The 22,326-nt window shown below is 46.9% G+C and overlaps 1 protein-coding gene across 4 annotated transcripts in view; it reads right to left on the reverse strand.

Moving 5' to 3' along the window:
• E2F3 (E2F transcription factor 3) overlaps positions 1–22,110 on the reverse strand; it is a 44,634-nt gene extending 22,524 nt beyond the window's left edge. The window contains exon 1 of one of the 4 annotated variants that reach the window (XM_068674732.1): positions 21,218–22,110. In XM_068674732.1, the coding sequence (XP_068530833.1) occupies positions 21,218–21,553 (336 nt within the window). In that variant the 5' untranslated portion in view covers positions 21,554–22,110. Of the gene's footprint in view, positions 1–10,350; positions 10,488–20,522; positions 20,806–21,217 lie in introns of those variants that run through there. The other 3 variants (XM_068674730.1, XM_068674734.1, XM_068674733.1) reach the window with 3 other exon arrangements.
• Positions 22,111–22,326: the final 216 nt, after the last annotated feature.

Here is a 22,326-nt window from a genome sequence, read left to right on the forward strand (position 1 = left end):
ACATCTTAGATCAGGAGCAAATAATGCCATCAGAAGATTTCTTCACAGTACATTTCTTTGCCTACACACTTAATTGAATTCCACACAGCCTGGGTGGCTACACTCTAAGAACTGATGATCTTCCCCAACACCATGTCCAAGTAGACAGCTGCTCTATATATTCTTATTACACTAGCCAGTTTGGCAGTAGACAGCTTACATGCCACAATGATAGCAGAATTCTTCATGTTTTAAATTCTGTGTAATGTCACAAAGAACACCTAATCCACATCCTACCTCAGCAGTATTTTATACCTATCAGCCACAGCAAGGAACAGAACAACTTAAGAGTGCTGGCAAAATGAAGATAAATTATGTGGTTCAAATGATAAGATTTACTTATTCCCAGTGACAGAGAGAGAGAAAAAAAAAATGACAAACAACAGTTCATGAGAAAAGAGAACAAGTGTTGGTAGACTAAGCAATTTTCACATCTTTTCTCACATCTGGACAAATTCTCTCATGCCATGGACAGGACAATCTAAAAAGCTGATGTGATAGCCTAATTTATAAGATGACATTCAAAGCAGATGTGCTACCACAGGGAATAAATTTATTGTGGGAAAGAAGTGAACATTGCTGTTCTTTTGCATATTATGAAGTGTATTTCATAAAATAACCCCCTTTTGGTTCTGGTGAAGGAGAATATATCAGGTCATAGAGTTGAGTCAAGCAAGGACATATAAAAAATTGAACCAGTCATGATCATTCCACTCCATTTTGTCTTCTTTACTGTGTATTTCCTAAGGTAAACACCTTGAGATGACTTTTCCAGAAAAAAAAATTACTCCCTTTAAGTCTGAACTTTAAAAAAAAATAATAAAAAAAAAAAGGCATTTTCTCTCTAACACAGCCTTTGATCAAAGAAAATAATCTGACTTTCTAACACGACTTCCTACGTACCACAGACCACTAGATTACTAGATTTCCCCTAGTTGCTATGCAGTTAATAACATTAAACTACCTTCTAACCAAGGACAGGAAGAGATTACCAGGCAATGTCAGAATTTGTGCTAGGAGAAAGCTAAACGAACAAGCACCTGTCAGAAAGGACCATGCACACACAGTTGCTCTCACCGAAGAGTGGATAGATGCACTTGCTGACCTCAAGTCTATTTAGTATGAAATTATAGAGTGTAACTCTTAGCAAGACATTCATTCTGTCACAGCATGACAGTTTCAACTCATGATTATTTTCCCTTCATTTAAAAAAAGTTCAATTTCCCCTTCAGTTTTGTACTGTTTCAGTTTCCAGCAGTAAGTTCTCGATGTGCTCAAATTCAACAATTCTTAAAAAAAAAAGAAAAAAAAGGCTTTTTACACTAGAGAGCCATCTGACAGAATAGCTGAGGCTGGAAGGGACCTGTGGAGTCCCCCTAGTTTACCTCCACTGCTCAAAGCAGGGGCAGCTCCAGCAGGTTGCTCTGGGCTGTGCCCAGTTGGGTTCCGAGTATCTCCAAGGATGGAGATGAACAGTCCCAGCTCTCCTTATGTGTCAGATGCTTCAGAGCCCTAATCACTTTTGTAGTCCTTCGTTGGACTCACCCCAGTATGTCCAAGTCTCTCCTGTACTGGTAAGTCCAGAACTGGACCCAGCACACCAGGTGTGTCTCACCAGGGCTGAGCAGAAGGGAAGGATCGTCTCCCTCAATCTGCTAGCAATACAACATCTAGTTCAGCCTGGGAGGCTGTTGGTTTTCTTTGTTGTGAGGGCTCATCTCTGGCTCTTGGTGAACCTGGTATCCACCAAGACCCTCAGGGCTTTGTCTGCAAAGCTTTTTTTCAGCAGGTCCTGGTAGATGGGGTTATTCCTCCCCAGGGACTGGACTTTGTACATCCCTTCGCTGAACTTCTCAGGTTCCTGTCAGACCCTTTCTCGGCCTATCAAGGTCCTTCTGAAAAGCAGCACAATCATCACCTGTATCAACCACTCCTCACAATTCCATATCCTGTGTATCAGTCAAGTTATCACTTAATATTTAATAAGCAAAGTACTGCTCAAGTTGCACAGTAAGGCATTTCTTTCAGAACTCAAATAATTTTTGCTGCACTATTTAATATTTAACATCATCTTCTATTCTCAACATTTTCCTTTATGAACAGTAGCACTGAATTGTGTATGTTATTCTAGTACCAGCTCCACCGTCCGCAGAGGCAAAAAAAAAAAAAACATTTTTATGGTCCTTTTCTTGTGCATCCCAGGATGCAAGCCTCAGAGCCACCATCCCTCAGCACTGCACTGGAAGCTTGTGCAGTTGCTTGTCAACTCCTGACTCCTCAGAAGTGCTGCTTTCCAGGATACAGGCCCTCTTTCATAAAGCATAGCTTGCATTCCCTGTTCTCTGGCATACAACTTTGCCTTTGGCTGTATTAAAGACACAGTGTGTTTGAATGAGCCTACAGAGCAAGTTGTAAGAGTCCCATTATCATTTACTATTCTACAAGCAATTACTATCAGTAACAGTTTTTTGTTTACTTTTGGGACAAAGATGAAAGCCTACCACAGCATTGAGATTAGTGCAAATACTCACTGAAATCAACCAAAAGGACCCTCTTCCTCCTCTGATGTGTAGCCATTTTTTAAGCCAATGCCACACTGGCAGTGTTATATTTTTTTAAACCAAAATGATTTATAAAAATCAAACATCCTTCTTATCAATCTCATTTAAATGTCAGATATCTATGTCTTCATTATCTTTTAACTTTCAGTTGGTGATGAAGAATATTAGGAAAATAAGAAGGGTGAGCTGGAAAGAACTGGCTGTTGAGAATTTCTGGTAAACATTTTAAGAAACAGAACAAGCACTTTTTGCAGTTCTGTGTACAGAAGAACTCCAGTCTTCTAATTGCATGCTACTTAAACCCTACAGAAAGGCTTATTTCAAGACTGTTGGGTATCCCCAGGTTTTAGGGATGCCAGAACAAATCTGAAAGAGCAGAACATGAGCAGAGAGGTGAAAGAGACAATGCTTAGGAAAAAAGCAGAAACTCAGGTATCTATTCATAAGCTTTAATTTCTATTCATTGCAGCCTAAAGTTCAGAGAAAGCCCATTGGGCTTCTTGCACTGCTGTCTTCATCTTCCTTCCCTTCCTACTACCTGCTTTGCTGTATAACCGTGCAGTTATTAGAACCATCCATAGGCAATGGACAGCTAAACGGGATTTTCCAGAAGCCTGCAGAAGTCTTCCAGTGGAATCTAGCACATAAATATCACCTATTAAAGACTGCACTAAAATTCCTTTCTTTAAATAGATTTCCTTCTTCAAAATTATCTGTTCAATTCAGGCTTATAGGTTGTTCCACAAATGTACCTTAATGTATTCAGAAGATAAATGACCACATGATTTAATTGTGCCTTCTTCACAGGAAAAAAAAAAAAAAAAAAGAAAAAAAGAACTTTTTTTCTTATGATCAGTACACCTTGATCCTTTTCATTTTCAAATGCAGTTTCATTTATGAGTCATCATTCCCTTCTCACACATACACTTTTCAGTCTCTCTTCTTTATTTCATCTTTCTCCTCTTGTTTTAGTAAAAGCTGTAGGTAGGACAAACTAAAATAGCAAGTTTCACAACTGGACATGAGACACCCTTAAATTTAGATCAAATGAGCCCTCCCAAAGTATACAGGCTCTTTCCAACCAGACAGATTTATAAAAGTTCCATATAATTATAGAAAGGAATAGGATCAAAAATAGCCTGTATATGATGGCTTTTCTCAACAGTATATGGAGAGGGAGATGGACAGCCTTATTCTCTTAGCAGCAGGAGGAAGGGGTAAGACAACTCTGGACAGCCACTAGAAGCCTACATAGGCTTCTGCAGGCTTCCTAGGTTATTAAAAAGCCTGGAGTTTGGTAGATTCTCAAAACAAACAAGCAAACAAACACACCTCATTTTCTACACTAATTATTATCCCAAACGATATCAAACTATAAAATTAAGATTACTCGAGAAAACTTGACATTTCGCTACCTGGGGTTTCAAATTCCTATTTAAGGTTAAACAAAAGAACTTTCAAGATGGTCTTGGCAGAATTTGGTCGTTGGCAGCCATCAGTCCGTCGGAGAAGCATAAAACAATAACAGAACAAAAAAAAAAAGGAAAGAAAAACACTACCGTCTTGCCCTGACATCTGTAACTTCTACCCGTTCAACGAGCGCCTGTTGACAATAGCAGTAAGAGTCTTCTTACTCATGACTTCCCTCCTACACTTCGCACTGGCAAGCCCTCACATTCTCTGTGCTCGCTTGGAACAAGTTCTGCAGCACAGCCCCATGCTTTCCACAGCAAACTGGAAATTTTGTGTCCACTTGAGGTAAATATATTTTATTGAATTGAATATAAAAAGTAAATATGGCAGAGTTACAGTGTTCCTTGTGTAAAAAAAAAAAAAAACGAATTCCAAAATAAATAAAATGTGAAAGCTATGTAGCAATCTTACTATCCCGCAAATGTTTAAATACACAATGGCGCTAAAGAAAGTACCGGGAGAAAGATGGAAATTTTGGCAGCTGCTCTGGAGAGAGCTGAGGCTCTTGGCTGTGGGCAATGTGCAGAAGGATTGTGAGATAAACGTATCTGATTTTTTTTGCTGAGGTAATCAATAAAATAGTTGTTTGAAGTTAGGCTACAGATTAAAGGGATAACTCCTATTGTGCAGCCCTATTGTTTCCAGCTGTCTTTAGAGTTGGTTAGTTTGTTAACTCCACACTAGTTGACTTTGAACACCTAGTTTTAAGTTGATTTCCTTACAACCACAAAGATACACCTCCTTTTACTGCTAAGCTGAAGGTGAAATTCTGCAGCACATGTTGGTTATACGAGCTGAACTCTGCAGTAGCTTGCAATAAACCAGGTCATGGGTGCAGACCGGCTCCATCTCTCCACTTGAGGGAAGAGGAGGGACTTTGCCATGAGGGTAGCCACAAAACTCAACTTTTCTTGACAAACTTTCCATATGACTGGCATTTGTTACAACTAATCTGACCAGGAGCTCTTGGACCCTTCCCACGTTTACAAACCATGTGAGATAAGCCCCTCAGCTGCAGCTGGGGCTATGGGCAGTAAAAGCCATCCTAATTGATATCTCCACAAATTCTGTAACCTCTCATGCAAGGCCACAATGCCTTTTCTTTCCTCTGTTAAAAGTCAGTCCCTTAAAGCCCTGCTTGGGGAGACTGTACCTGTCAAGGCAGCACAGCCAGTCCTTCATCAGAAGGTACTTCCTGAGAGCGATAACGTCAGAAAAGGTCTCCAGTATTATAAGTTCACCCTATATACATAACTTCTAGGCACCGATCACATTTATATCTTCACCTATTTCAATGCCAGCCATCAGACTGTAATTAAATTAAATGTAGCCTGGGAGCCTCAGTCAAGGACTGGAAGCCGAGTGTACAAGACGCAGCACGAACACACGGCTAAGGAAACAGATTCTCATTTTAAGCAGCTACTGGTTTCCTCTGTGAATTGAGAAGATTGTGAGCAACATTTTCTCTGTGTGCTCACAAGCTCCTAAACTGCTCCCAAGCCTGTAAAAGCTGAAAAGTGGAGATGGGGAATGTGTGTGAGACAGCTTCAGTCCTTGGGCATTGCTGGCAAGGCACTGACAGCTGCACGTGCCCTTACTGCTTAGATTCCTGAGCACAAATAATTTTGTGCCTATTTTTTTGGAGAATCATCTGTTGGATTGTCATTACACACAACTCCACATGCTTCTAGGTGGTGCTAGGGTCACACATGAGGCAGAGCTCTTGGTCTGCTGCAGCAAGCGAGGCATGGCACGTGGCACCATGGGAGCACTGAGCTCCAACACGTCCCAGCACCCGCAACTGAGGGTGCAGCTGGGCACCAGCTCCCCAGCCAGCCCACCTGGGCAGCTCGGTGGGCTGAAAACCAAGGGCTCATCCTGTGTTAGCTTTCAGCTGTAGCAGGTCCCCCATCTGGCAGGGAGGTGGTGGGAACCCCCCAGCAGAGAGGGAGGGCAGGATGACCCCTTTGGTGACGGCTGTGTGCTTTACCTTATGGTGTGAAACTGTCCCTGGATTATCTCTTCATAAAATCACAGAATCATTAAGGTTGGAGGAGGCCTTCAAGTCCATCTGGTCCAACCACCACCCTACTACCAATGTCACCCACTAAACCATGTCCCTACGCACCAGGTCCAATGCTTCCTTGAACACCCCCAGGGACGGTGACTCCACTACTTCCCTGGGCAACCCGTTGCAATGCCTGACTGCTCTTTCTGAGAAGAAATGTCTCCTTATTTCCAACCTGAACCTCCCCTGGCACAACCTGAGGCCATTCTCTCTAATCCTATCAGTAGTTACCTGTGAGAGAAGGCCAACCCCAGCTCCCCACCACTTCCTTTCAGGTGGTTGCAGAGAGCAATGAGGTCTCCCCTGAGCCTCCTCTTCTCCAGACTAAACACCCCCAGCTCCCTCAGCCGCTCCTCACAGGACTTGTGCTCCAGGCCCTTCACCAGCTTTGCAGCCCTTCTCAGGACATGCTCCAGGGCCTCGATGTCCTTCTTGTAGTGAGGGACCCAAAGCTGAAGACAGTACTTGAGGTGCGGCCTCACCAGAGCAGAGTACAGGGGAACGATCACCTCCCTGGTCCTGCTGGCTGCACTATTCCTGATCCAAGCCAGAATGCTGTTGGCCTTCTTGGCCACCTGGCACACTGCCAGATCACGTTTAGGCGAGCATTGATTAGCACTGCCAAATCCAGGAAACCCTTTCCATCATGGATGGGCTCCCAGTGGCACTGGTCCCATCCTCATTTCATCTTTCCCTTCCTACCCCAGCAAGCAATTAAACTTACCCTGACTATGAGAGGATTATATTTCACTTCCTAGAACATGGAGATAGGAAGCAGAAGGATATTTTAGTTTCCAAGACAAACAGCTATGTCCCTGCTGCTGAACTGAATGGAACTAATATGTTGGTCTGGGGTGAGATGGTGAGGAACAACGTGAAGACCTTTGACACCCACTCATGTACTGCAGATCCCTGTCCCGACTGGGTGACTTTGTGTCTCAGTCCCAGCATGAAACTAGATCACCAGAAGGATCTCAATATGGTAAATAATGCTTGCCTGTATGTTATTTTGTTCAGTAACACTGAATAGTTTACCAAGAAGCACAAGTGTTTAATCATATCACCCAACTATTGAATTTAGTATGCTGAAAACAAGGCTTGCTATTTCTACACTACTTTCAAAGTGTAACAACGAAGAAATGGGAAACACTTGTCAATAATATTACTCTATTCTCATAGACAGAGTTTCATCTGTCAAATATACTACAGAAAACAAGGAGAATAAGGCTAATCAAATGCTACCACCTTTCTTCCTCTCTCTTATTGCCTCTCCTAAGATTGACCACATTTGTGGTTAAATGCAGGGAGTCGAACTTCCTATAAGCAGTGTCGTTAAGGTTCCAGATTTCCACTGTGGTTCAGCCATATCACAGCTCTGGAAATGCATACTGGTTCACGTTCAAACCGCCACGTTAGGTCTTAAAGGTTAAAAAAAAAATAAAAAAAGAAAAAAAAAGATTCCACGCCGCAACTGCAAAAAGTTCTTACCAGAACAACCTTGCTGACATAACTGCCTAAAGGAAAAGGATCTTAATATCAAGCTTTAAAATGTAAACATATATATCTACTTATTGAGATATATGCATCTCAATATATATATTGATATATAATTATACAAACACACCCACTATATATAATCAATAAATCAATAAATATCTGTATCTATATATCAATCACTTTGTTGAAATTGCTAGTCTGAATGAAAATGCTTAGTGAAAAGACTGACATGAATTCATCCTGCCAGGGGAGCTACAAACAGCTAACTGAATAGAAGAAGCAATACTAGCACCTCAGGATCCCCAGCAGGGACTAGAAGGACTCCAGTTTGTCCCCTCAGAGGCTCTCAGCGAGTCTTGAGAAGATGCAAACTCCACAAACTCCAAGCATCTGCATGATATACAGGTCCCTCTGGAGAAGAGAAGCACCTAAGTTTATCTTTACCAAGGGATCTGCTCATTACAAAGTGGACGTTGAAGCATGCTGTTGTTGGACCATTTTTCTGAAGAGAAAAAAATCAGATCAGGATACCACAACCATGTGATGGTAGTCAACGTAGATCTAAGAAATTCAGTTTCAACTCTGCCTCTGACAGCAAGAGCAAACTAAGCAGAGGCTGAAGTTTCTCCACTCTATGCACAAGAAGAAGGAAGTGACTACTCATGGCCCTGATTGATATTACTATCAAAAAGAATCCAGTCATGCATGGTGTGCACATGCATGAACAGAGAGACCTAGTGACACGTGCACAAAGATCTCCCCCACACAAAGTGCTCCTGTGTCAGTCCTGACCTGCACTACTCCTTCAACTCAGGCTAATACATTGACTAAGTTACACTCCACTTTTTTTTTACTCAGAGAAGAGCAGACCATGGAGCTTCACTTTTCATTCATTTACTCTTAATTCCAGATTCTAACTCAGAAGAATATTGCATTTGTTCTGTGCTGGGGCTCATGCCCTGCAAGCCCATGCAACCATGGAAGGCACTCAAATGTAAGACATAAAGACAGAAAACAGCATCTCCGACATTCAGGGAGAGGTGAAATACTTGCAGGTGTTTAGTGCTACTTTGCAGGGGAAAAAAAAAAAAAAAAAAAAAAAAGATACATTTGCATACTATTTTTGCATCATTCAAAGAGTTTGGGGCTGAATCTGGACAATGTATCTCACGGGAGCTCTTCAAGAGGAAAACAAGCCTCCCAGCTGCTGGCATTCAGGTTGTGCCTGATCTTCTAAGCATGCCACAATTGCAAGACCAGTGGGAAAGCCTGGGATGCACTGGTGGGCAAGAACATTCATTTGGATCTTTATGTCAAAATTCCTGTGATATTGTACTTTTATGAGAAGTTTGAAACAATTCAAGATCCGTTCACGTCTACCATTTCAGCAAGACACCACTATTGAACAGTTCAATAACCAAGCTCAAGTATCTGATATTTTTAGCTAGATATACTATAACATCTTACAGATGCCTGGAGTTTTCTCCCTGCAAGGTCTGAAGGAGATTCCTTCCTTCTCAACTACCAGTTCAGCAGAATTTGGGGTCTGCTTTTCACACGCTCAGACAACCGAACTCTTCAAATGGCTGGGAAAGCCACATTTATCCACTTCAAATGAAGTGTTAGCAACAGATATAATGCTTGCCTGGTACAACTGGTGCTGCTTCCCCCCCAGAAGAAGTAGGGACATGTGTTCAAAATGTCACTGAGGCCATCAAAAGAGCTAAAGGGTAGTCAAGAAAACAAAAACTGGACAAATCTGAAAGGGGGGGGGGGAGGCTGAAATTTTAATCCCTTCTTACTATACACTGAATGATTCAGTAATTCCCAATTCACTTTGAGGCAAAAATACCTGATTTGGGCCTTAAAGAAAGAGTGTGTCTTAGTCTCTGCATTGCAGATGAGAACAATCACATTTTGCTTGCTCTGACTTATTGCTAAATTGATTATTCTCCAGGACTGGGAAAGAGGGAGAAAGGAAGGAGATGGTAATTGTCCCTATAAAATTCTTTAAGAAGATGAAAGAATTGAATGCATCTTACTTTTCCTAGCAACCCTCTTTCCTAATTCAGAAGCAAGTAAATCACACTCAGGATAGTATCCTGAACATATGGCTTTCTCTGAATAAGGGGAATTTGCCTGCCTACAAGCTTGCTTTTCTTTTCTTCTCTCTCTCTCTCTTTTTTAAATATGTCAGTCTCTGGAATCCCTATTCACACATTCCCCTTCACAGCACAGTGGGTTTCTGCCTAGGGAAAAAAAAAAAAAAAACTTTATAAATATTAACATTTCTGTCTACAGAAAGCTGTACCTGAGCTTAACATCTAGACAACTGCATGCAACCTGTTCACTACTGTTGCATTTACTTCCCACATACTCAGATAAAGCATGATGTAACTAAGATAATAAAAGGGAAGGACTTCAGTGCCCCAAGGCATGCGACAACATGAAAAGCTTCCTTTAGAGAACAGTTCTCAAGCAGACAATGTTGGAGGTCTCCAAATGATCTCGCACCTTTCTTTACCACATTTCCTGCAAACACCTCTGAAGCACATGGCTCCAAGAGTGGCAACTTACGGAACATGTTTTTATTTCTTCTTTTCCTTCTCCATGCACAAGACGACTTATTTTGCATGGTCTGTGTTTTGAATGCTCCCCTCATCGTAATGTAAAGCAGCAAAAAGGGAGGACCATTGGAGGGACAGTACTAACCCCTTGATCTGAAAGATGCTTCCTACAGAGGTCTTGCAGGCTCATGGTTGCAAAATGGTGGTTGTGAGGGCCCTGAGAAGGTGGAAGATACCTGCTGAAGCTTCTCACCCTCCTGTCTGCAATCTCAGAGGAAACTGGTTGCAAAGTGCAGAAGATGACCGCAGAGAAAGCTGCCAACAGGAATAAAAGGACAGTGAGGATGCCAAAATGCAATGGTCTGCATTTTTTTTTAATTAACAAATAAAAAGACAAGCAAGAAAAATGTGACTAGAAACTGAAATCAGAAATGAAATTGAAACAATTTTATACAAAGCATGAACCAAAGTCATACCAAAACCCACCTGATTTTTTTCTATGAACATCATTCGCAATTCCCCCTGTTCATTTATGTCATCTTCGTGGTGTCAGTTTTCGAGAGAACAATTCTCAGCTCAGCACGACAGAACAGTGATACTGACGGGCATGTAGAACATTAGCATGTTATAAATAAACTGCTAATTTGAGGTGGGAAAAATCATCTAGGCAGCTCTTATGATTAAGAACCAGAGGAAGAAAAAGAGCAACTTGCTTATGCTTCCAGGACACTGCTTTTTACAAAATGAACTTTTTCTAACCCTCAATTCCTATGAAAAAAAAAAATGAATCCTAGCACCAGTGAAGCACCCACTGGTTAGACAAAGCAGCCAGTGAAAATGCTATTATAATTTTAAAGCCCTCCCTGCCCTTGCCTTGAGTAGTAAGCTGTCTTTTCTACTGTTTCAAGAGGTTTGTTCTTAAAAAGAGTACTACAGAGTTGTGAAGTTTCAGCTTCCTCTCATCTGACTTGCAGTTTTACATGACTTGTAAGAGACGTTTTTAGGCTATAGATACTGCGTATCCGAGAAGAGAACAATGTGCAGAACTATTATACAGCAATTTGTGTCTGGGTTACTTGCAGCTGTTTGATAAAAGCCTTACTATGAAAAGCAAAACTTTATTCTACTGAACTGACACCCAGGATTATTCGTGTTTCTGATAGGCCTGATCGCCACCCTCCTTCTGTCCTGAGCTAGGATCCCTTCCCACCCTTCCCCAGTGTGCAATTGCAGATAACGCCCTGCTGCTGCGTGGCTGCCATCGCTGGTATTATTTCTGTATCACTTGGGCATTGTCGCTCTTTAGCAGAATGCCACTTACTAAGCAATATTATAAAAATTCCTGTGAATATCTATGTTCCCCATAAGTGAGGATAATGGCCTCATTGCAAAAGTCTCGATAAAAGCGGCATGTTCCAGCAAGACAGCTTTCAGATATCGCTAAACAAAAGCCTACTGTGAGAGCCGTAACCAACATCAATTCCCACTATGTGAAGACATTAGACAAAGTGTGAACTAGCTTACTGTATGGGGACAAAAAACTGACTGTCAATGTGTGGGACCAACACTGCCTAAAACACTACATTGGCAAGTCAAAATACAACCAGCATATATGCATGGTAATTGCCATTTAATTCCAGAGTTAGCAGTAGAACAAAACAAGTACCGAAGGCAATATTAGGTTACTAGCATCACTCAGGACATTATAATTCTGTATCTTTCCATTTCTAGTGTCCTTGATTAGGAAAAATGACTTTAAAACCAGCAGACATTAAAAGAAACACAATATAAATCCCAGGTTCCATCACAGAAGTAGAGAGCACAGCAAAAGCTTAAGACCTGCTCCTAAAAATATGTATTTTCCACTGTAGAGTAGACAACCTCATACGTGGGAACCACCATTCCACATAAGGCACAAGACAAGACCCTTTCTGCCTGGGCATCATTTTACATTTTTACATATTTATCTATTTACATTGTGGTAGCACCCAAAAAGACAAAAGCCTCCAGTCAAAATAAGCATACTATACCAATAGAAACGCCAGGCCAAGAGGTTACTTCTTAACCTCCAGACCTGAAATTTCCCTGATTATATACCTTAAATGAATGTCCAGGAAGGAGGGAAATAGGCAAGCCTACTTACCAGTTTCTTGCTGAACAACGTGAAAGGCAAATTTGAAAGCTTTAAAATTTGTAGAGAGCAGTACAGTTGCTCTACGGAGAAGTATTTCACGAAAAAGTTACATCTGCACTTTAAGATGTATAAAAATCACAAAATCCTACAGCGTAGATTCAGTGATTTGCAGAAAAAAAAAGGTGATATCCATTACTTAACTCCAATTTTAGTTTAGATTTTGTAACTAACTGTTAGAACCAAAATTAAGAAAGTCACATTAAGAAAGAACTAATAGAGAACATCGATGAGACTGACACGTTATGTAAGAATTCAACTCTTGCACTGCATGGTGACAGCCACCATTGAGTCCTAAACCAGAGACTTTTAATGTCACCTTAATTAACAAGGAAGGAAGTTTGCCAATGAGTTTACTTCCACCCCTTTCCTAGCAGCAAGTTATGCAATATGCAAGAACCTTTGAACCAACAGCTCTACAACAACACCCCCCGCCCCAAAAACCACACACATACCCATCCCAGCACCCCACTCCAAAAAATTAATGAGATTGCAAAGAGGACAAAATCTTCCAAGGAGTTCATTGATGAAAATTACTTCTAGAATCTTTACTTATATTAACCACCACACATACAACTTTGGAGTAGAAATGTTGAAGCTGAAGCAGCCAAGGCCAAGCAGAAACCTCTCGTTATCTAGTTTCTCAATACAATTTATTTTCACTGAAAATAGTTGTTTAGGTATTTTCTGTGGGTTTTCACAGACCTTTCCAAAATAATTAGTGGCTTGCAATCTATACATAACCTGACTATAAAATCCCATTTTAAAGTTATAAATGTGAAAGCGAAAATAATAGCAACCTCTGCTGTTAATTAGCAGCGTGTTCATACACAGAGATACCAAGGATATACTACATACTGCAGTAATGTAACTGAATGTCACAGGAAGCACCCAATATTTTCCTAAAAATCAGGTCCTAGACCTTTGAAGTGGGGCACCTGAAAATGCATTCTTAGCTAGTGGATACTTCAGAGCTTAGATGCAGACATATACAAGTTGAACAAAATCTTGAAAGCAGATGCAAGTGGTCAAATTAAGTCTCCTACCTAAAAAAGCAAAGAAACAGGGTTTTATTTCTGAAGGTAGGTTACTGACATTCTCATGGAAAAAAACAAAAGCCACAATTACCAACCTAGCTCAGCACAGTAGAAAAAAATACCCGTCTGATTATAAAAAGGCGATCTTCATTGCTGCAGATTTCTTTCCCAATTTGGTTCAAGCAAAACACCTTCAGCACACAAGGTTGAAAGACACAGGACACACGTGCAGTGGTGACAGCCACTGCTTTAGTAGACACACTACAACAGGTCACATCAAAAACTGTTCATGCTCATAAGTAAGATAGAAGACACAAAACACGTTCTATTTAACCTTCATCGAGTTCTGTTTGTAAACATTTACCAACACAATTGACATGTATTTATAAATGTACAAAAGAAAGGCTAAAATGCCTGAAGTAGTATGCTCCTACCAGATAGCAGAGGCCATTTTTAGTACATGCTTTATCAACGTCTAGTCAAACTCTTGTCTTCTCTCTTTATGGGACTTGCAAACGGAAATATTTCCCACAGTTCACGATGAACCCAAAAGGCATTAAGAACTCCATGCATGCCATGAGATCCAGCAAATAATAGCAGCATCCAAGTAGAAAGTATAGTACTTCAGAAGACATCCATGCCAGGTATAGCACTTCCAAGTGTGGTTTTGGACCAGCTTACTTGAGGGAAACAGAAGTGAAATAGTTCCCTTTTAAAGATGTGATAAATTGGGCAACTTTGCCAAGTCTGCCTTCAAACAGAAGACAGAACTGAAATTAAAACCAAGTCCAAATACTTCATCAGCAGCACCTCATGCACTGGGACAGCCCAGTCCTGGAAGCACAGGCAGTCTCCCCCCCTATCACACACCACTGCCCCCAACACATGAAGGGGGGTTTCTTCTCCCCAAGGGAGCAAACAGTTCTGCTCTTGAAAAATAATGCAGGAAGTGAATAACTCTGCCAGCCAAAACAAAGCCTGAAGTCAAACTTAGTCATTTGTAAGTATGATAGTTGCCACCACATATACATGCTCAGCACTGCCAGCTGTAAATGAGATTATTTGCAGAGACTGTAAAAACCCAAAGATTTAGTTACGCTAACAAGAGCTTTCAATTTTTTTGAAACCTCACTCTGGGCAGGGCTGGGCCTAAGTTACCACCAACACCACAAGAAGCGTATCTGACCCAAAGTCATGGTCTGTGATCTATCCTTAGAGGGCATCTTCCCCAAAACCTCTGGCAGAGCCCATACAGAATTAAAGCCCAAGCCACCCTCCCACCCCTCCACATTGACACCAAGATGGATGGGCAGAAGGAAGCTGGCACTGCTCCTTCTCTTCAGGGCTACCTGGCTGTTTGTGACAGTAAATTAAGATCATCCACAGAGCACACTACATTAACTTATTACTCAGTTTGTCCTGTCCTGCCAGCATCCAGACTAGCAGATGATGGCCATTTCACATCTACACAGTAACTGAAGACTCCTTTACCAACCAGCAAACCAACCAGCACAGCAAAACAACCCTGCCACCAGATCTACAGCAATCAGCCCAACACTTCTTCAGAAGTGAAATACGAAGGTTTGAAAGATGTTGTATTTGAAGTCTGCTGCTACCAGAAGAACCTCACATCTTCATTTCTTACTCCATTTCTCTCTTTGTGCTCTGGACAGGAGGGGAGGGTCAAATTCCACCCCACCCCCCCGGCCTATTGAGAACACAAATCTGGGGCTACAAAGAGGAAAGTTGCTACTTCATTTTCCTTTCTCCAACCTTTCTAATGAGCCAGTTACCATAGTCATTAGGCCCAGCGAGGCCCCTCTGCTCCACACCTCTCCTTCCTCCCCTTGGGAGAGGCTAAGGCCTTGTGAGACAACCTGACTCGGAAAGGGTCTCTAGCTCCTGCTAGGCCTGCAAGTCACTGTCATGTCTTCAAAACTTCTTTCAAAGCCACCAACCCACAAAAACATTACAAGTAGAAACCCATAATTAATGGACACGTCTGTTTTCACAGCCATGTGATTCTTTTATAAATGGACACCTCTATTTTAGTACGTATGGCTTTCGCTTCAGGAGAGATTAAACAGTCTAGAACTCTTCAGCTTGGCGAAGGTGACTGTGGACAGAAAACAGTGCTTTATCATAAGCTGTGTAGAGAAATACACACAGGGAAATCATTTTCCCCTACCACAACATCTAGGATCATCCATTAACACTATAGGCAGCAAGATCAAAATGAAACAAAATGTCCAAAGCAAAGAAAATTATTTCTTTTACATATAAGACAACTGAATCATGTAACTTTTTGCTATGTAAGGCTAGAACCAATGAGTAAAAAACCCACTGTAACCTCTGACTAAGAAGACACTCTCTAGAAGAAAGCAGAAGGGCTGTTCAGTGCATTCACGTGCTCTTGTCTTAAAGATTTGCCACAGCTGTAGTCAGAGAAGTAGTAGGAGAACCTTTGGTCTTGCAAAAGGCGGCAATTCCTAAGTTTAAGGATTATTTTTTTTAATGCTAACATACAAACAAGCATGCTGTAAAAATTAACAGAGCAGCACCAAAGTACCTGGGATAAAATGAAGGAAAAGAAAATGCCTTTAATTGCTCAATCAGTGGGCCCTAATGTGACCCATATCCAGTCTTTGGCAAACTGGTGGCACAAGGAAGAGATCCTTCATGGTGAGAACAGGAAAGTCCAATTTCTGCAAAGTGATGTCCAGTGAGCAGGTTTAACACCCTAACACCACTGAAAGGGAAAGCTCCCATCGCTTTCCCTCATCTCATTTGTCCCATCTTGGGTCACGTATTCCCAGTACGTACCTCATGCCAGAGCTAAAGCTCATCAGACCCAGCTACTTTACCTGGTTAAAGCAGCAGACCACCAACCCACAGGCACATCCAGATGCTCCCCAAGCACAGGAGGGAGGGGAAAAGTGCTGCCTGGCCGGGGGCAGGACAAGACTAGGCTACAGTGACAATGGTGAGGGAGAAGCGAGACTATTTTTCCAGCAACAGTAAGGCCTTTTGAGTGGCTCAGCTGCTCATGGAAACCTGCCAGAAGTTCTTATCATTGCAAGGAAATAAACCTGCTGTACTTCAGCAGTTCTGGTGCAGACAGAGCCACACCAACATAGCCGGACTCTGCATGAGGAGAGCACATCCACCACCAGCAAGCACAAGCTACAAGCTATTCCCGTGCAGATTTATTTGGGTGCCTGCTTTCCGCTAGGTACTCGTTGCACAGTTAGGGCTATCAGGATTTGAGCTCTCTTTGAGCTCTCCTCACACGTTTGTACCAAAGGACCATGTGGTATCTTGGTATCTCCTTGGGCTCGGAAACTGTCTGTCCCTGGAGAAGATGCATTTAAACCAGACAGTCCCATACATTTTATTCCAAAACCAAAGGCCTCAGGCTCATGCTAGCATTCATTAACAGAAACTAACAGGCAAAGAAATATGAAAATTGGTCTGAATTTGAAAATACCCATGGCTTCTTCACAGACAAAGCTTTTTATTCCCACAAACTAAAAATAAGCTACTAATTATTTAACTGCCCGCTTCCTTTATGCCACTTCCAGGTTTTTCTCCCATACCTTAAGTCGCTGTTCAGTATTTATGTCCTATTTAGCCTGCTCCTATACCCAACATCTAGATTATGTATTACCCCCTTGTTCTCCTATTCCAGCTGTGACTTGCTGAGAAGGAGGCAGGAAGAGGTGCTTTCTAAACCACCAGAAAAGGAGAGAGGTGCTAAGTATTCAGTTTGGAAATGTAAATCCTCCCGCCTCCTTCTGAAGTATGCCGAACCAGCCTCTCCAGAGCTCATGTCATCTAAAGGCCACAGGAGTTCTCTAAAGATATTCTTGTTAAGAGGATTTAGCCCCTTTTAAAAAGGACTTAACATGTGGGTGGTGTCTCCATTTAAGCATTTTCTCATGGCTAAGAAAATGGCCCTCTTCTTAAAGGCTTATCTTTATAACCCAAAGACAGTAAGAAATTCTCCACTATTTGAATTAGAAACATTTTGAGCAGCTTTCACTTAGAGTAGCTCCATTTTTAAATACCGTGATTTGCAAATGGTAGTGACTTTCTCATACAAAGCGGGAAGCCAACAGCAGCCTGAATGTTGCGGGCCACCTCGTCAAACAATAATTTCTCCTATGTAGGCCACGCTTTCATGATTTGATTGACAAATCCAATCATGAGCTGAGTTGATTGACAAATTTGCTGCCATCAAAGCAGAGTGGTGTCAGCTCCCCTGCTTCCTTTCCTTCCACCCTGTGCCCTCTTCCCAGCCACCTCCTTCCTGTGATGGTCCCTGGCACTTACCAGACCATCCATTAGCTGGTTCAACCTGCTTGCCCAGCAGAAAACTTCTATTTACGTATTTTGGTTGGGGTTAGTTTTTCTACCAGGCTGGCAAGTTGAACTGCCCCGGGAAGGCGGAGGAGCCCTGGGGGTGGCAGAAGGGAAGTAGCACCAGCTCCTGGTAGGGAAGGGAGCAGGACCCGTGCCCCTAACTGCAGCACTGACCTGTCACTTGGGCTCACCTGGTCTCCACAGGCAGGGACTCAGACTTGCCCCAGGACCTTGGGAGCATGAGCTGATGCTTACTTTGCAAGGGTTAGTTCGTCATCACTGCTCGTGCTGAAGCTGTGGCAGCGGCTCAGTCCTGCCAAGTAACAATTTCCATTAACTCCGCAGGAATGGTGAAAAAGTCCCTCATGTCAAAGGGCCGGGCAGCCCAGGCTTGCTGGGGTGCAGAAGCCTGGTTAATGACACTCTGCCAGGAGCCGCCACGACAGGCAGCAACACACGCAGCCAGGAGCAGGTTTGGGACAGTATCGAGATGCCTGCTTGGGAGACGGAGGAGTGTGCTGAGTTTTCACCTCTCCTGGGCTGAAGCCACCTGCTGTTATGGGCTAGGCTACCTTTCCAGGCTTTTCCAGCACGGTTACGCTTACACAAGCGTAGATAAAGTAACTAACATATTCCCAGTGGGGAAGCAGCTTACTTTGGCAAAACAAACTTTCTTTTGCTGGTATAAATGGCTCCCTGAGCAGCCTAAACTACATACTGCCATACTAACTCTTTTCCACTTATACCATAGTTTATATTTGGAAGCGATGGGTGGGTTGCCAGTGCAGCGACATCTGCAAAGACAGAGTATTTTCATAACCCTAACCAGCACAGGTGTGCTGGCCAAATTTCTGACTTATCCTCTCAGTCTTTTGCATAACAGGGCTGTAATTTCGGCTGGGGGTCTCCGCGTACTATTTGTAACTCAACTAATCAAGCGCTAAATTTGTATTGATGCTGCTTGCCAGGGCTCGCTGCCTCAACTACCCAGCAGTTTCTCACTCCTCTCACCAGTCTTTGCTATCAGTTTCTCAAATCGGATCAGCTAGGAACTACCAGGAAAATACCCTCGCCTCCCGCTCCCAGAAAATCTTTCGCAAGATTTGGTGAAAAATGGATGGGAGTCAGAGAAGTGCTAAACGGCTGCGTCGTCGTCCTGCCAAGACGACGAAAGCGCTTTGGCCATTCCTTGCAGAGCAGCCAGAAGAGGCAGAGCACTGGGATGCTTCAGCCTTGCCTCCCGACAGGCAGGTGTGCGGCAAACCAGAGCGGTTCCAAGAGGGGCACTCACGTGAGCACGGCCGTCAGGGCGGGGAGGGATGCACAGCCTGCTTCCTGGAGTGTGCTAGGGATTGCTTTATCGCCCTGGGAGGGTGCCAGCCCCACACTAAGGATGCCGCCAGCCAGACCAGTCTCTTCCTCCCCCATCCCACATCTCCCCCCTGAGTAAACACGGGGTCTGAGGTTATGCAGCGTAGACTGCCAGGGACTTCTGGCAGGCAGAGCTTGAAATCACCTTCTTGTGTCCAAACCTTTAAGCGGGGCAGAAACCTTCCTAGGTTTCACGGCAGGGAGTTCTTCCCATTAAAGAGGTGAACGCTATAACACAAAATAATGATAATAATGATAATAATTAATAATACACTACGCTTGTGCTTATGGTCTTGTAACACCCATTGAGGAGAAATGTCACAAGTCCCCTCTGAAATCAACACCCCCCTCATGCTGCAGAAAAGCCCGTCCAATCGCTCCCCCCAGAATCACCCCCTTACATTCGCTCCTCTTCGCACCGGCTTAACGCCACCTTCTAGGAATCAAGCTGTTGCACAGGACGGACAAATATTTACAGAGCAGCCTGAACCGGCCCGTTTGACACCACGCACCCTCCCGACACACCGAGCACCGGGACACCGCTCGCCCTGCCCAGCCCAGACCCTTCATCCTCGCCCCGGCTGGGACTTGTCAACCACCCCCAAACTCCCATCCCGACCTCGGCAACCAACACCTGCGAAAAGCCTCGGCGAGAAGAGCCTCGTGGCACCCCCGTGGGCTGCGGGACGAGCGCGCCGCGCCGGCTCCGAGCTCCCCAAGGGGGTTTTGGGGACCGCTGGCACCGGCTGCGGTGCGCACCGGGACCCCCCCCGGGTGCGGGCGGTGGGGGGGAGCCAACAGGTGAGCGCCCCGCGCCGCCTCCGCCACGGAAAACGCCTCGGCCCGGCCCTAGCGGGCACCAGCCCGCATGGCAGCCCTCCGGCCGAGCCCGCCGGGACCCCCCGGGCCGGGCAGCCCCCTCCCCGGGGCCGGGCAGGTGAACCGGGATCCGAGGCACGGTCCCCGCTCTGACAGCCCGGCGAGTGGGGGGGGGAATGGGGGTAAATGGGGGGTCGGGGGGGCGCACGGGGGGGGGCAGGGGGTTCACCGGGGGGGGTCGGGGAGCACCGTGGGGAGGGGACGGGAGGCACCCGCTGGGGGGATTTGGGGTGCCCCCGGTCCTGGCCGCCCCCTCCTCCCCCCCCCGTAACTTGGCGGAGCCCACGAGGGCCAGGCGCGCCCCCGAAAAGGGCGAGGACAAAGGAAGCCCCCGAGCGGGGGGCAGCGGGCACCGGGGGCTGGGAGGTTGGGGACCCGGGGAAAAAAGAGGGGTGGGGGGTGGTGGCGGCACCGGGCTGGGGGGGGGGCGCCGCGGGGGGGGCTGCGGGGGTCGCCGCCGCCCCGCGAGGCACTGACCTGCTGCAGGGGCATTTCCGAGGGCGGCGGCGGCGGCGGGCGGCGGCGGGCCGGGGGCGGCCGGGGCCGGGGCCGGGGCTCGGGCTGTCCCAGGCCGGCGGCAGGAGGAGGAAGCGGCGTCCCCCTCCCCCCGCTCGGCTCGGCTCGGCTCGGCTCGGCCCCCCCCGCCCGCCCGGCTCCCAGTCACAGCCGCGGCCTCGGCGCACGTGTGCGAGACGTCACCGGCGGCTCCGGGGGCGAAGCGGAGACACCGGCGGGGCACGGCGCGGCCCGGCCCCCCCCGGGCCCCCCGCCCGCCGCCCCCCGGCCCGGCCCCGGCGGGGGAAAGGGGGGCTCCGGCCCCGGGCAGCGGGGTCCCCCCCGCCGCCGGCTGCTCGCTCGCTGCGCCCGGGGCTGCGGGACGTGGCTGGGGGGGATGGGGGGGGGGGACACGGTTCTTTTCTTTTCTCTTTTTTTTTTTTTCTTTTCTTTTTTTTTTTGCAATAAGACCCGGCGGCCCGGGCCGGAGCGGGGTTGGGGGGGGGGGGGGTAGGAAGGAGCCAGGAAAGTTTATTGCAACAAAGCGCCGTCTCCGCCTTTCCTGCCCCCCGCCCCGGGCCCGGACGGCGGCGGGGAGCCGTGGGCAGGAAGAGGGCCTGCCTGGCGCCGATCCCCACCGTCCCCTTCACCCTCCCGCGGGGCCGGGGGAAAATTACCGGGGGGCGGCCTCCGCCTCCGCCGAGAGCGGGCTGCAGCAGCGCCGTCCTGCCGGCGGGTCCGTGGGGGGTGCAGTACAGCGAGCTGCCAGCGGGCTGGCCCCCATCCGCCGCCGGGGCAAAGGCACCGGGAGCCTGGGCAGCGACGGCGGCGGCGGCGGAGGAGGAGGAGGAGGAGACAACACAGGGCGCCCCCGCCGCCGCGCCGGTGCTGCGGATCTGGATGAAGGTGCCGGCGGCAAAGCGGGCTGGGAAGCCGGCGGGGGCCACTCTGCAGTCCGAGGGCGGTGCGGGCGGCTGCGCTGCCGGGGCCGGCGGCTGGAGTCCCCTTCTCATCCTTCCCTCCGGCTCTGTCCCCGCAGCCGCGTCGCCTCCTCCCCCCGTCCCTCCCCCCCCGGCCTTCCCAGCCGCTTTCCTCCTCGATGCCGAGGCCCCGCGCAAAATACTGGGGGGCGCGGGTGCCGGGGGGGCCCCGGCTGCAGGATGCGGGGCGCCGGGGGGGGACGGAGGCGGCGGGGCGGGCAGATGCGGCGGATGGAGCGGGGCCGCTCCCGCTGTGTGGGGCCGGCTGGAAAATGGCTCCAGGAAGCGGCGGCTGCTGACAATGAATGAAGGGAAGGGAGACGGGTTACGCGCCAAGGGCCTCCCGCGAAACTCGGATTTCCCGCCCTCTTTTCAAACCAAATTTGCATAGCCCCGCCCCCGGGGCGCGCCCCGCCCGCTCCGCCGCCCCATTGGCCGCCGCCGCCGCCCCCGCCGGCCAACCGGCCGCCGCCGCCACGCCCCGCCCGCTCCCCACTGGCCCGCCCGCCAAGGCGATTTGCATGCGGCCCGCGGATTGGCCGCGGGGGCGAGGCTGGGGATTCCCCCTCGGACGGGCCGGGATCCCGGTTCGCCGCCCGCCTGACACTGACAGCTGCGGCGCAACGTGCCCGGGGGGCGGGGCCGCGCCAGGCCACGCCCCCTCCTCTCCGCGCCACGCCCCCCGGCGCGCCACCACGGGTTTGGCGCGCCCGCGCCGGACCCGGTCTCGATGCGGATCCCGATCCGGATCCCGGTCCCGATCGCGGTGCCGGTGCCGGGTTCCCAGGCGCTGCCCCAGCACCGTG

The sequence above is a fragment of the Anas acuta genome, chromosome 2 (assembly GCF_963932015.1).
Source record: "Anas acuta chromosome 2, bAnaAcu1.1, whole genome shotgun sequence".
NCBI lineage: Eukaryota > Metazoa > Chordata > Aves > Anseriformes > Anatidae > Anas > Anas acuta.